General features: G+C 37.1%; 3 protein-coding genes across 3 annotated transcripts; 1 reads left to right on the top strand and 2 right to left on the bottom strand.

Moving 5' to 3' along the window:
* Positions 1 to 5,276: 5,276 nt before the first annotated feature.
* On the top strand, positions 5,277 to 6,356 carry BESB_022050 (cytochrome b; the record flags this gene model as incomplete). Its single annotated transcript, XM_029360907.1, has 1 exon — positions 5,277 to 6,356. The coding sequence occupies one exon, from the start codon at positions 5,277 to 5,279 to the stop codon at positions 6,354 to 6,356; it is 1,080 nt and encodes a 359-aa protein (XP_029214745.1).
* A 1,506-nt stretch (positions 6,357 to 7,862) lies between these two features.
* BESB_022040 (uncharacterized protein) lies at positions 7,863 to 8,222 on the bottom strand (the record flags this gene model as incomplete). Its single annotated transcript, XM_029360906.1, has 1 exon — positions 7,863 to 8,222. The coding sequence occupies one exon, from the start codon at positions 8,220 to 8,222 to the stop codon at positions 7,863 to 7,865; it is 360 nt and encodes a 119-aa protein (XP_029214744.1).
* A 2,534-nt stretch (positions 8,223 to 10,756) lies between these two features.
* Positions 10,757 to 12,037, bottom strand: BESB_022030 (uncharacterized protein; the record flags this gene model as incomplete). Its single annotated transcript, XM_029360905.1, has 3 exons — positions 10,757 to 10,821; positions 11,377 to 11,862; positions 12,019 to 12,037. The coding sequence occupies 3 exons, from the start codon at positions 12,035 to 12,037 to the stop codon at positions 10,757 to 10,759; spliced, it is 570 nt and encodes a 189-aa protein (XP_029214743.1).
* Positions 12,038 to 12,367: the final 330 nt, after the last annotated feature.

Raw genomic sequence — 12,367 nt, 5'->3', positions numbered from 1 at the left:
GTTAAGTGCATTAGCAGAGCATAGTTAAGATGATAACTATTGTGGATATAGAACCAATTGAACACCATGTATTAATATAACAAAGATAATCAGGGTAATCTGGTATCCTTCTTGGCATAACGTTGTGTAGTTATATGAAGCGTACATTCCTTAATATCTGGAACTAGCGTCTGTTGTAATCAACACTAGATACAAGGAACTTGACAAGCATTTAATAGATTTATATAAACGACAAGGACATGAGTCTACTGGATTTATAATACAGGGTTGAACTGTGTAAAGATCATTGTGTTATGGTTCTATCACAAACCATTGAGATTACGAAGTTATGGTTTTGGGCTCGTGAGTGTCTCTCAATAACTAGCTGAGTGCTTGTACGATAATTATATCAATGCAGTACCAATTAAGGCGTGTAGCATCTCCTATGCTCCTTAACATCACAGCTATGTCGAATTATCGCACCCAGATAACTCCATACCAGTGAACCGGTTTGTAACTCCGCTTCATATCGTACCTGAATGGTACTTTTTAGCATATTATGCGGTGTTAAAAGTAATCCCATCCAAAACCGGTGGTTTGTTAGTATTTATGTTATCAACATGTCAATGAAATATCAACAACGATGAAACTTATTTGGTTAACATAACAACATAGAAGGTAAAGCTGGATTACGTTCAAACTTTACACTGGATACGTTTCAATGTTAACTTACTAAATACCATGGGAGCGAAGAGAATCTAATATGTAACTCCGTTCATGGAAATCAAAAGAGCTTTCACGCTATCTCTAGTGCCTGTCGAGTCGCTCAAGGAAGATTTGATCCTGTATATGATTTAAGGGATGTAAAGGTGCTCAGGGTCTAACCGTCGGGCCATCTGGATCCTCATATTCAAAGATAATTCTATTTAAGAAAGTTTTAGATAAACGACATGTGAAGAGTCGGACCAACTTTCACGCACGACGATAATTACCCGACAAGGATTTACCTACCTTTGGACCGTCATAATACAGCCGCCGTTTACATTTTACTGCACCGGGCAGGGATTATATACTATACCTCTACAGTGGTATTAGCAGTATCTAGTGTTGATGTACAACAGACGCTCCTTGTTCCACTACCTAACCATAATCTATTGTTCCAGATATTAAGGAATGTACGCTTCATATAACTACACAACGTTATGCCAAGAAGGATACCAGATTACCCTGATTATCTTTGTTATATTAATACATGGTGTTCAATTGGTTCTATATCCACAATAGTTATCATCTTAACTATGCTCTGCTAATGCACTTAACATGATGGTCATGAAAAGCACAAGAGAACTTGGATCCGGTAAACAAAAGACCTTCAAGATCTAAACCAGTAGTCCAACTCGTAGTATATTACTCCCCAGAAAAAGGTAGTTTATATCAACCTAGGAATCCCATTTTAGTAAGTGTAACATGGAGTCTAGCTTCAGTTGTTATCTGATTGGTATTGCATGCCTGGTGACTTAGAATATGATTCTTATTAATGGGAGCACAGTTCCCTGGGTATCCAATCCAGTGCTCTGCCTTGGGCATTGAAACTAACCCACAGTTCAACCCTGTATTATAAAATCCAGTAGACTCATGTCCTTGTCGTTTATATAAATCTATTAATGCTTGTCAAGTTCCTTGTATCTAGTTAGCTCACTGCGTACTTAGGATCAGACCAAAAGAGTTCACTAATGGTACTAGAAAATAGGAGATCGCGTTAGTTCTTGGGAAAACGACTTCCGAACCACCAATATATATTGGTACAAAGAAGTTACCATATCCTCCGTACAAGCAGGCATTAAGAACATAAAGATCATAGCTAGGCCATGTATCGTTATTATCACATTATAAGTAGCTATCGTCTCTGTACAAATGATCCGCGATCCAGAACTGTATAACTCAAATCGAATAAACAAAGACATTATAGTTCCTAGAATACTGAAGATGACTCCGGTTATGAGATACAGACAACCAAGTTCTTTTATGATTGCAGTACACCACCACCCCACTGGACTGCTTAAGACAGCTAAAAGTGTTGGATTTCAATATCCTACTACATTAAGATTATTCCACATCGGTTATGTTCTAGGCGTAATATATGGATTCTTGTTCTCACTCATCTTAACAGCGAGAGAAAACTACTACTCAGATGCTAGTCTAATCAGTAGCATCGTACTTGGAGTTATCATCTCTGAGACAGGATTATTTATCAGCTTTTTCTGGGGAGTATATACTACGAGTTGGACTACTGGTTTAGATCTTGAAGGTCTTTGTTTACCGGATCCAAGTTCTCTTGCTTTTCATGACCATCATGTTAAGTGCATTAGCAGAGCATAGTTAAGATGATAACTATTGTGGATATAGAACCAATTGAACACCATGTATTAATATAACAAAGATAATCAGGGTAATCTGGTATCCTTCTTGGCATAACGTTGTGTAGTTATATGAAGCGTACATTCCTTAATATCTGGAACAATAGATTATGGTTAGGTAGTGGAACAAGGAGAGCGTCTGTTGTACATCAACACTAGATACAAGGAACTTGACAAGCATTAATAGATTTATATAAACGACAAGGACATGAGTCTACTGGATTTTATAATACAGGGTTGAACTGTGGGTTAGTTTCAATGCCCAAGGCAGAGCACTGGATTGGATACCCAGGGAACTGTGCTCCCATTAATAAGAATCATATTCTAAGTCACCAGGCATGCAATACCAATCAGATAACAACTGAAGCTAGACCATGTTACACTTACTAAAATGGGATTCCTAGGTTGATATAAACTACCTTTTTCTGGGGAGTATATACTACGAGTTTGGACTACTGGTTTAGATCTTGAAGGTCTTTGTTTACCGGATCCAAGTTCTCTTGTGCTTTTCATGACCATCATGTTAAGTGCATTAAGTATAGTGGTATCCAGCGTATATTTGAAAAAACCAACATTTGTATACAAAGCTGTACGAATATCATGACATTCACTTTGGTAGTCGCCTTCTTTAATGTTAGTCTGTACGGAAATACTTAGGACTATCTCTTTTATATTAATGATAATGCATTTGGTAATGGACTTTTCATCTTAACTGGTATACATTTTAGCCATGTTATTGTTGGAGCTATCCTTGTATTCTTCACTCAAAGTATCTATAGTTCTTTAGTTACTTACATGCCTACAAGCTCTATAATGCTAAGCAAATCTAAAGGTATGTTATGCAAGATCTTTACAGAACCATTCACTATTTTATATCTACACTTTGTAGAAACCATGTGGATATTAATCCACAATTACATGTCTATCTCTAAAATCATATATAACGGTCGTAAGGTACGCCGGGGATAACAGGTCAGATAATATTGGAGTTCTAATCCTCGGATTGTATCAGCACCTCCATGTCGGCTCATTACTCCCTTGTTATTGAACAAGATTCAGTTTAGGAACGCTAGTTCACCGTCAGATGTAAATACGTGAGCTGGGTTAAGAACGTCTGGAGACAGTTTGTTCCCTATCTACCATATTATCTAATTGGTTTAATTTTCTTACAAACGGCTTTTGTTTGATTGAATTATCGCACCCAGATAACTCCATACCAGTGAACCGGTTTGTAACTCCGCTTCATATCGTACCTGAATGGTACTTTTTAGCATATTATGCGGTGTTTAAAAGTAATCCCATCCAAAACCGGTGGTTTGTTAGTATTTATTTATCAACATGTCAATGAAATATCAACAACGATGAACTTATTTGGTTAACATAAAACATAGAAGGTAAAGCTGGATTACGTTCAAACTTACACTGGATACGTTTCAATGTTAACTTACTAAATACCATGGAGCGAGAGATCTAATATGTACTCCGTTCATGGAAATCAAAAAGCTTTCACGCTATCTCTAGTGCCTGTCGAGTCGCTCAAGAAGATTTGATCCTGTATATGATTAAGGATGTAAAAGGTGCTCAGTGGTCTAACCGTCGGGCATCTGGATCCTCATATTCAAAGATAATTCTATTTAAGAAGTTTTAGATAAACGACATGTGAAGAGTCGGACCAACTTTCACGCACGTACGATAATTACCCGACAAGGATTTAACCTACCTTTGGCGTCATAATAAGCCGCCGTTTACATTTTACTTGCACCGGGCAGGGATTATATACTATAGCCTCTACAGTGGTCATTAGCAGTATCTAGTGTTGATGTACAACAGACGCTCTCCTTGTTCCACTACCTAACCATAATCTATTGTTCCAGATATTAAGGAATGTACGCTTCATATAACTACACAACGTTATGCCAAGAAGGATACCAGATTACCCTGATTATCTTTGTTATATTAATACATGGTGTTCAATTGGTTCTATATCCACAATAGTTATCATCTTAACTATGCTCTGCTAATGCACTTAACATGATGGTCATGAAAAGCACAAGAGAACTTGGATCCGGTAAACAAAGACCTTCAAGATCTAAACCAGTAGTCCAACTCGTAGTATATACTCCCCAGAAAAAGCTTGATAAAATAATCCTGTCTCAGAGATGATAACTCCAAGTACGATGCTACTGATTAGACTAGCATCTGAGTAGTAGTTTTCTCTCGCTGTTAAGATGAGTGAGAACAAGAATCCATATATTACGCCTAGAACATAACCGATGTGGAATAATCTTAATGTAGTAGGATATTGAAATCCAACACTTTTAGCTGTCTTAAGCAGTCCAGTGGGGTGGTGGTGTACTGCAATCATAAAGAACTTGGTTGTCTGTATCTCATAACCGGAGTCATCTTCAGTATTCTAGGAACTATAATGTCTTTGTTTATTCGATTTGAGTGAACACATAAGATCATCGAATTTAACGGTATGCTCCTGAAAGTAACGGTACAAGCTGTAAACAAAGGACTCCTTAACTTAAACTGAGGAGTCAAGTAGGTACAAACCGTACAAGGATTAATTATGTCCATCTGTGCATCTAAGTTGAGACTATCGGTTATATATTTTAGACGCTAACTTCCGGCTAAACTTTTGACTTATTAAACCAGCCTGGGATCATAAAAGTACTATGTATGGTAAGATTGAGCGTGAACATTGGATGTCACCATGGTTATAGTTACGGTACATATATAAAATCTACAGTACGATTTGAGATTTGTTACGTGACGAGCGGTGTGTTTAAGACTAGTTTACATGCGCTCATTTTAATATGTAGTTATTTAACGAAGTTCTATTGTGCTAGCATGGTTTCGAGAACACACCAAATTTCCATGAGTCTATTCCGGGCACACCTCGTCTTTTATCGGTGTGCTCTCAATCTAAATTCATCTTATAACTTTGGTTTCTTAGTTGCAATTACCTTTGTACTCCAAATAATTACAGGTATCACTTTAGCGTTCCGATATACTTCTGAAGCATCTTGTGCATTTGCTAGTGTTCAACATCTAGTTAGAGAGGTAGCAGCAGGATGGGAATTTAGGATGTTGCATGCAACAACTGCTTCTTTCGTCTTCTTGTGTATCTTAATACACATGTCTCGAGGTATGTATAACTCCAGCTATAGTTATTTAACTACTGCTTGGATGTCTGGTTTAGTTTTATATCTACTTACTATAGCCACTGCTTTCCTCGGTTATGTACTACCATGGGGACAGATGAGTTTCTGGGGTGCTACAGTCATTACTAATCTCCTTTCTCCAATACCATATTTAGTACCTTGGTTACTCGGTGGATACTATGTATCTGATGTAACATTAAAACGATTCTTTGTATTGCACTTTATATTACCTTTTGTAGGTTGCATTCTAATTGTATTACACATCTTCTATTTACATTTAAATGGTTCTAGTAACCCTGCAGGTATTGATTCCGCACTTAAAGTAGCCTTCTATCCTCATATGTTAATGACCGATGCTAAATGTCTATCCTATCTAATTGGTTTAATTTTCTTACAAACGGCTTTTGGTTTGATTGAATTATCGCACCCAGATAACTCCATACCAGTGAACCGGTTTGTAACTCCGCTTCATATCGTACCTGAATGGTACTTTTTAGCATATTATGCGGTGTTAAAAGTAATCCCATCCAAAACCGGTGGTTTGTTAGTATTTATGTCCTCTCTCATTAACTTAGCTCTTTTATCTGAAATTCGAGCTTTGAATACTCGAATGTTGATACGACAACATTTTATGACTCGAAATGTAGTCAGTGGATGGGTAATTATTTGGGTATACAGTATGATCTTCTTGATTATTATTGGTAGTGCTATTCCACAAGCGACTTATATCTTATATGGTAGATTAGCTACTATCGTATATCTTACTACCGGATTGGTTCTATGCTTATACTAAATCAATAGTTATAATGACTACAGCTTCCAAGCAAACATGATTACCGTGATATTGAAATCCAACACTTTTAGCTGTCTTAAGCAGTCCAGTGGGGTGGTGGTGTACTGCAATCATAAAGAACTTGGTTGTCTGTATCTCATAACCGGAGTCATCTTCAGTATTCTAGGAACTATAATGTCTTTGTTTATTCGATTTGAGTTATACAGTTCTGGATCGCGGATCATTTGTACAGAGACGATAGCTACTTATAATGTGATAATAACGATACATGGCCTAGCTATGATCTTTATGTTCTTAATGCCTGCTTTGTACGGAGGATATGGTAACTTCTTTGTACCAATATATATTGGTGGTTCGGAAGTCGTTTTCCCAAGAACTAACGCGATCTCCTATTTTCTAGTACCATTAGGTTCTGTGTTGTTAACTCAAAGTATTTGTTCCGAGTTTGGTAGTGGTCTTGGTTGGACAATGTATCCTCCACTAAGTACTAGCTTGATGGTGTTAAATCCAGAGGCAACTGATTGGATTATCGGAGGTCTTGCAGTACTAGGAATTAGTAGTATTTTAAGTTCTATTAACTTCCTTGGTACTTGCGTCTTCATGGGTTCTAATGCTGGTGCTAAGAACTATATTCTATATATCTGGGCTATCATATTTACTGCCCTTATGTTAGTCTTCACTCTACCTATTCTTACTGGTGGATTAGTTATGATCCTTCTTGATCTACACGTAAACACTGAATTTTATGATTCTATGTATTCTGGTGATAGTGTACTTTATCAACATCTATTCTGGTTCTTCGGACATCCAGAGGTATACATTCTAATTTTACCTGCTTTTGGTGTAGTCTCGCAGACATTATCTATGTATGCTGCTAGATCTGTCTTCGGTGGACAATCTATGATCTTAGCTATGGGTTGTATTTCTATTCTAGGTTCCTTAGTATGGGCACATCATATGATGACAGTCGGTCTAGAGGTAGATACCAGAGCTTATTTCTCTGCTATGACTATTATGATTGCAATTCCTACCGGTACTAAGATTTTCAACTGGTTAGGTACCTATATGGCTAGCCATACAACTACAAGAACTGTAGATCTATGGGCTGCTCTTAGTTTTATCCTATTGTTTACTCTAGGTGGTACTACAGGTGTAGTTATGGGTAACGCTGGTATGGATATTGCCCTACATGATACATACTATATTGTAGCTCATTTCCATTTCGTATTATCTCTTGGTGCAGTACTAGCTACTATATGTGGCTTTATCTTCTATAGCAGAGATATGTTCGGAGATACTGTAAATCTATTCCATGTAAATACCGGTGCTTCTCCATATTTAAGCATCTGGTTTGTAGTCTTCTTAGGTAGTATCTTATTAATTTTCATCCCTATGCATATACTTGGTTTCAACGTTATGCCAAGAAGGATACCAGATTACCCTGATTATCTTTGTTATATTAATACATGGTGTTCAATTGGTTCTATATCCACAATAGTTATCATCTTAACTATGCTCTGCTAATGCACTTAACATGATGGTCATGAAAAGCACAAGAGAACTTGGATCCGGTAAACAAAGACCTTCAAGATCTAAACCAGTAGTCCAACTCGTAGTATATACTCCCCAGAAAAAGCTGATAAATAATCCTGTCTCAGAGATGATAACTCCAAGTACGATGCTACTGATTAGACTAGCATCTGAGTAGTAGTTTTCTCTCGCTGTTAAGATGAGTGAGAACAAGAATCCATATATTACGCCTAGAACATAACCGATGTGGAATAATCTTAATGTAGTAGGATATTGAAATCCAACACTTTTAGCTGTCTTAAGCAGTCCAGTGGGGTGGTGGTGTACTGCAATCATAAAGAACTTGGTTGTCTGTATCTCATAACCGGAGTCATCTTCAGTATTCTAGGAACTATAATGTCTTTGTTTATTCGATTTGAGTTATACAGTTCTGGATCGCGGATCATTTGTACAGAGACGATAGCTACTTATAATGTGATAATAACGATACATGGCCTAGCTATGATCTTTATGTTCTTAATGCCTGCTTTGTACGGAGGATATGGTAACTTCTTTGTACCAATATATATTGGTGGTTCGGAAGTCGTTTTCCCAAGAACTAACGCGATCTCCTATTTTCTAGTACCATTAGGTTCTGTGTTGTTAACTCAAAGTATTTGTTCCGAGTTTGGTAGTGGTCTTGGTTGGACAATGTATCCTCCACTTAAGTACTAGCTTGATGGTGTTAAATCCAGAGGCAACTGATTGGATTATCGGAGGTCTTGCAGTACTAGGAATTAGTAGTATTTTAAGTTCTATTAACTTCCTTGGTACTTGCGTCTTCATGGGTTCTAATGCTGGTGCTAAGAACTATATTCTATATATCTGGGCTATCATATTTACTGCCCTTATGTTAGTCTTCACTCTACCTATTCTTACTGGTGGATTAGTTATGATCCTTCTTGATCTACACGTAAACACTGAATTTTATGATTCTATGTATTCTGGTGATAGTGTACTTTATCAACATCTATTCTGGTTCTTCGGACATCCAGAGGTATACATTCTAATTTTACCTGCTTTTGGTGTAGTCTCGCAGACATTATCTATGTATGCTGCTAGATCTGTCTTCGGTGGACAATCTATGATCTTAGCTATGGGTTGTATTTCTATTCTAGGTTCCTTAGTATGGGCACATCATATGATGACAGTCGGTCTAGAGGTAGATACCAGAGCTTATTTCTCTGCTATGACTATTATGATTGCAATTCCTACCGGTACTAAGACTTTCAACTGGTTAGGTACCTATATGGCTAGCCATACAACTACAAGAACTGTAGATCTATGGGCTGCTCTTAGTTTTATCCTATTGTTTACTCTAGGTGGTACTACAGGTGTAGTTATGGGTAACGCTGGTATGGATATTGCCCTACATGATACATACTATATTGTAGCTCATTTCCATTTCGTATTATCTCTTGGTGCAGTACTAGCTACTATATGTGGCTTTATCTTCTATAGCAGAGATATGTTCGGAGATACTGTAAATCTATTCCATGTAAATACCGGTGCTTCTCCATATTTAAGCATCTGGTTTGTAGTCTTCTTAGGTAGTATCTTATTAATTTTCATCCCTATACATATACTTGGTTTCAACGTTATGCCAAGAAGGATACCAGATTACCTTGATTATCTTTGTTATATTAATACATGGTGTTCAATTGGTTCTATATCCACAATAGTTATCATCTTAACTATGCTCTACTAATACACTTAACATGATGGTCATGAAAAGCACAAGAGAACTTGGATCCGGTAAACAAAGACCTTCAAGATCTAAACCAGTAGTCCAACTCGTAGTATATACTCCCCAGAAAAAGGTAGTTTATATCAACCTAGGAATCCCATTTTAGTAAGTGTAACATGGAGTCTAGCTTCAGTTGTTATCTGATTGGTATTGCATGCCTGGTGACTTAGAATATGATTCTTATTAATGGAGCACAGTTCCCTGGGTATCCAATCCAGTGCTCTGCCTTGGGCATTGAAACTAACCCACAGTTCAACCCTGTATTATAAAATCCAGTAGACTCATGTCCTTGTCGTTTATATAAATCTATTAATGCTTGTCAAGTTCTTTGTATCTAGTTAGCTCACTACGTACTTAGGATCAGACCAAAAGAGTTCACTAATGGTACTAGAAAATAGGAGATCGCGTTAGTTTCTTGGGAAAACGACTTCCGAACCACCAATATATATTGGTACAAAGAAGTTACCATATCCTCCGTACAAAGCAGGCATTAAGAACATAAAGATCATAGCTAGGCCATGTATCGTTATTATCACATTATAAGTAGCTATCGTCTCTGTACAAATGATCCACGATCCAGAACTGTATAACTCAAATCGAATAAACAAAGACATTATAGTTCCTAGAATACTGAAGATGACTCCGGTTATGAGATACAGACAACCAAGTTCTTTATGATTGCAGTACACCACCACCCCACTGGACTGCTTAAGACAACTAAAAGTGTTGGATTTCAATATCACGGTAATCATGTTTGCTTGGAAGCTGTAGTCATTATAACTATTGATTTAGTATAAGCATAGAACCAATCCGGTAGTAAGATATACGATAGTAGCTAATCTACCATATAAGATATAAGTCGCTTGTGGAATAGCACTACCAATAATAATCAAGAAGATCATACTGTATACCCAAATAATTACCCATCCACTGACTACATTTCGAGTCATAAAATGTTGTCGTATCAACATTCGAGTATTCAAAGCTCGAATTTCAGATAAAAGAGCTAAGTTAATGAGAGAGGACATAAATACTAACAAACCACCGGTTTTGGATGGGATTACTTTTAACACCGCATAATATGCTAAAAAGTACCATTCAGGTACGATATGAACGGAGTTACAAACCGGTTCACTGGTATGGAGTTATCTGGGTGCGATAATTCAATCAAACCAAAAGCCGTTTGTAAGAAAATTAAACCAATTAGATAATATGGTAGATAGGAACAAACTGTCTCCAGACGTTCTTAACCCAGCTCACGTATTACATCTGACGGTGAACTAGCGTTCCTAACTGAATCTTGTTCAATAACAAGGGAGTAATGAGCCGACATGGAGGTGCTGATACAATCCGAGGATTAGAACTCCCAATATTATCTGACCTGTTATCCCCGGCGTACCTTACGACCGTTATATGATTTAGAGATAGAATGTAATGTGGATTAATATCCACATGGTTTCTACAAAGTGTAGATATAAAATAGTGAATGGTTCTGTAAAGATCTTGCATAACATACCTTTAGATTTGCTTAGCATTATAGAGCTTGTAGGCATGTAAGTAACTAAAGAACTATAGATACTTTGAGTGAAGAATACAAGGATAGCTCCAACAATAACATGGCTAAATGTATACCAGTTAAGATGAAAAGTCCATTACCAAATGCATTATCATTAATATAAAGAGATAGTCCTAAGTATTCCGTACAGACTAACATTAAGAAGGCGACTACCAAAGTGAATGTCATGATATTCGTACAGCTTGTATACAAATGTTGGTTTTTCAAATATACGCTGGATACCACTATACTTAATGCACTTAACATGATGGTCATGAAAAGCACAAGAGAACTTGGATCCGGTAAACAAAGACCTTCAAGATCTAAACCAGTAGTCCAACTCGTAGTATATACTCCCCAGAAAAAGCTGATAAATAATCCCTGTCTCAGAGATGATAACTCCAAGTAGATGCTACTGATTAGACTAGCATCTGAGTAGTAGTTTTCTCTCGCTGTTAAGATGAGTGAGAACAAGAATCCATATATTACGCCTAGAACATAACCGATGTGGAATAATCTTAATGTAGTAGGATATTGAAATCCACACTTTTTAGCTGTCTTAAGCAGTCCAGTGGGGTGGTGGTGTACTGCAATCATAAAGAACTTGGTTGTCTGTATCTCATAACCGGAGTCATCTTCAGTATTCTAGGAACTATAATGTCTTTGTTTATTCGATTTGAGTAACACATAAGATCATCGAATTTAACGGTATGCTCCTGAAAGTAACGGTACAAGCTGTAAACAAAGGACTCCTTAACTTAAACTGAGAGTCAAGTAGGTACAAACCGTACAAGGATTAATTATGTCCATCTGTGCATCTAAGTTGAACTATCGGTTATATATTTTAGACGCTAACTTCCCGGCTAAACATCCTTTTCTTTGAAACACACTTCCCTTCTCGCCGTTAGCATGATCTCAAAGTACCAGAAGCCATGTGATCTATATAGTATAACGGGACATTAGACCGAACCTGCGATAGATAAATATATCTTGGATGATTGTATATTAGCGGCTAAATGTCAATCAAACATGCGAATTTTAGGTTTTCCATGAAATCTATTTGGAAGAAGAGGCTTGATAGTACTACCGTAAGTACATAATATACAGTCCCAGCAGTAGCGGTTAAACTATAGAAGAGTC

The sequence above is a fragment of the Besnoitia besnoiti genome (assembly GCF_002563875.1).
Source record: "Besnoitia besnoiti strain Bb-Ger1 chromosome Unknown contig00122, whole genome shotgun sequence".
Classification (NCBI taxonomy): domain Eukaryota; phylum Apicomplexa; class Conoidasida; order Eucoccidiorida; family Sarcocystidae; genus Besnoitia; species Besnoitia besnoiti.
Note: the sequence above shows the minus strand (reverse complement) of the source record. Positions and strands in the feature narration are given on the sequence as shown.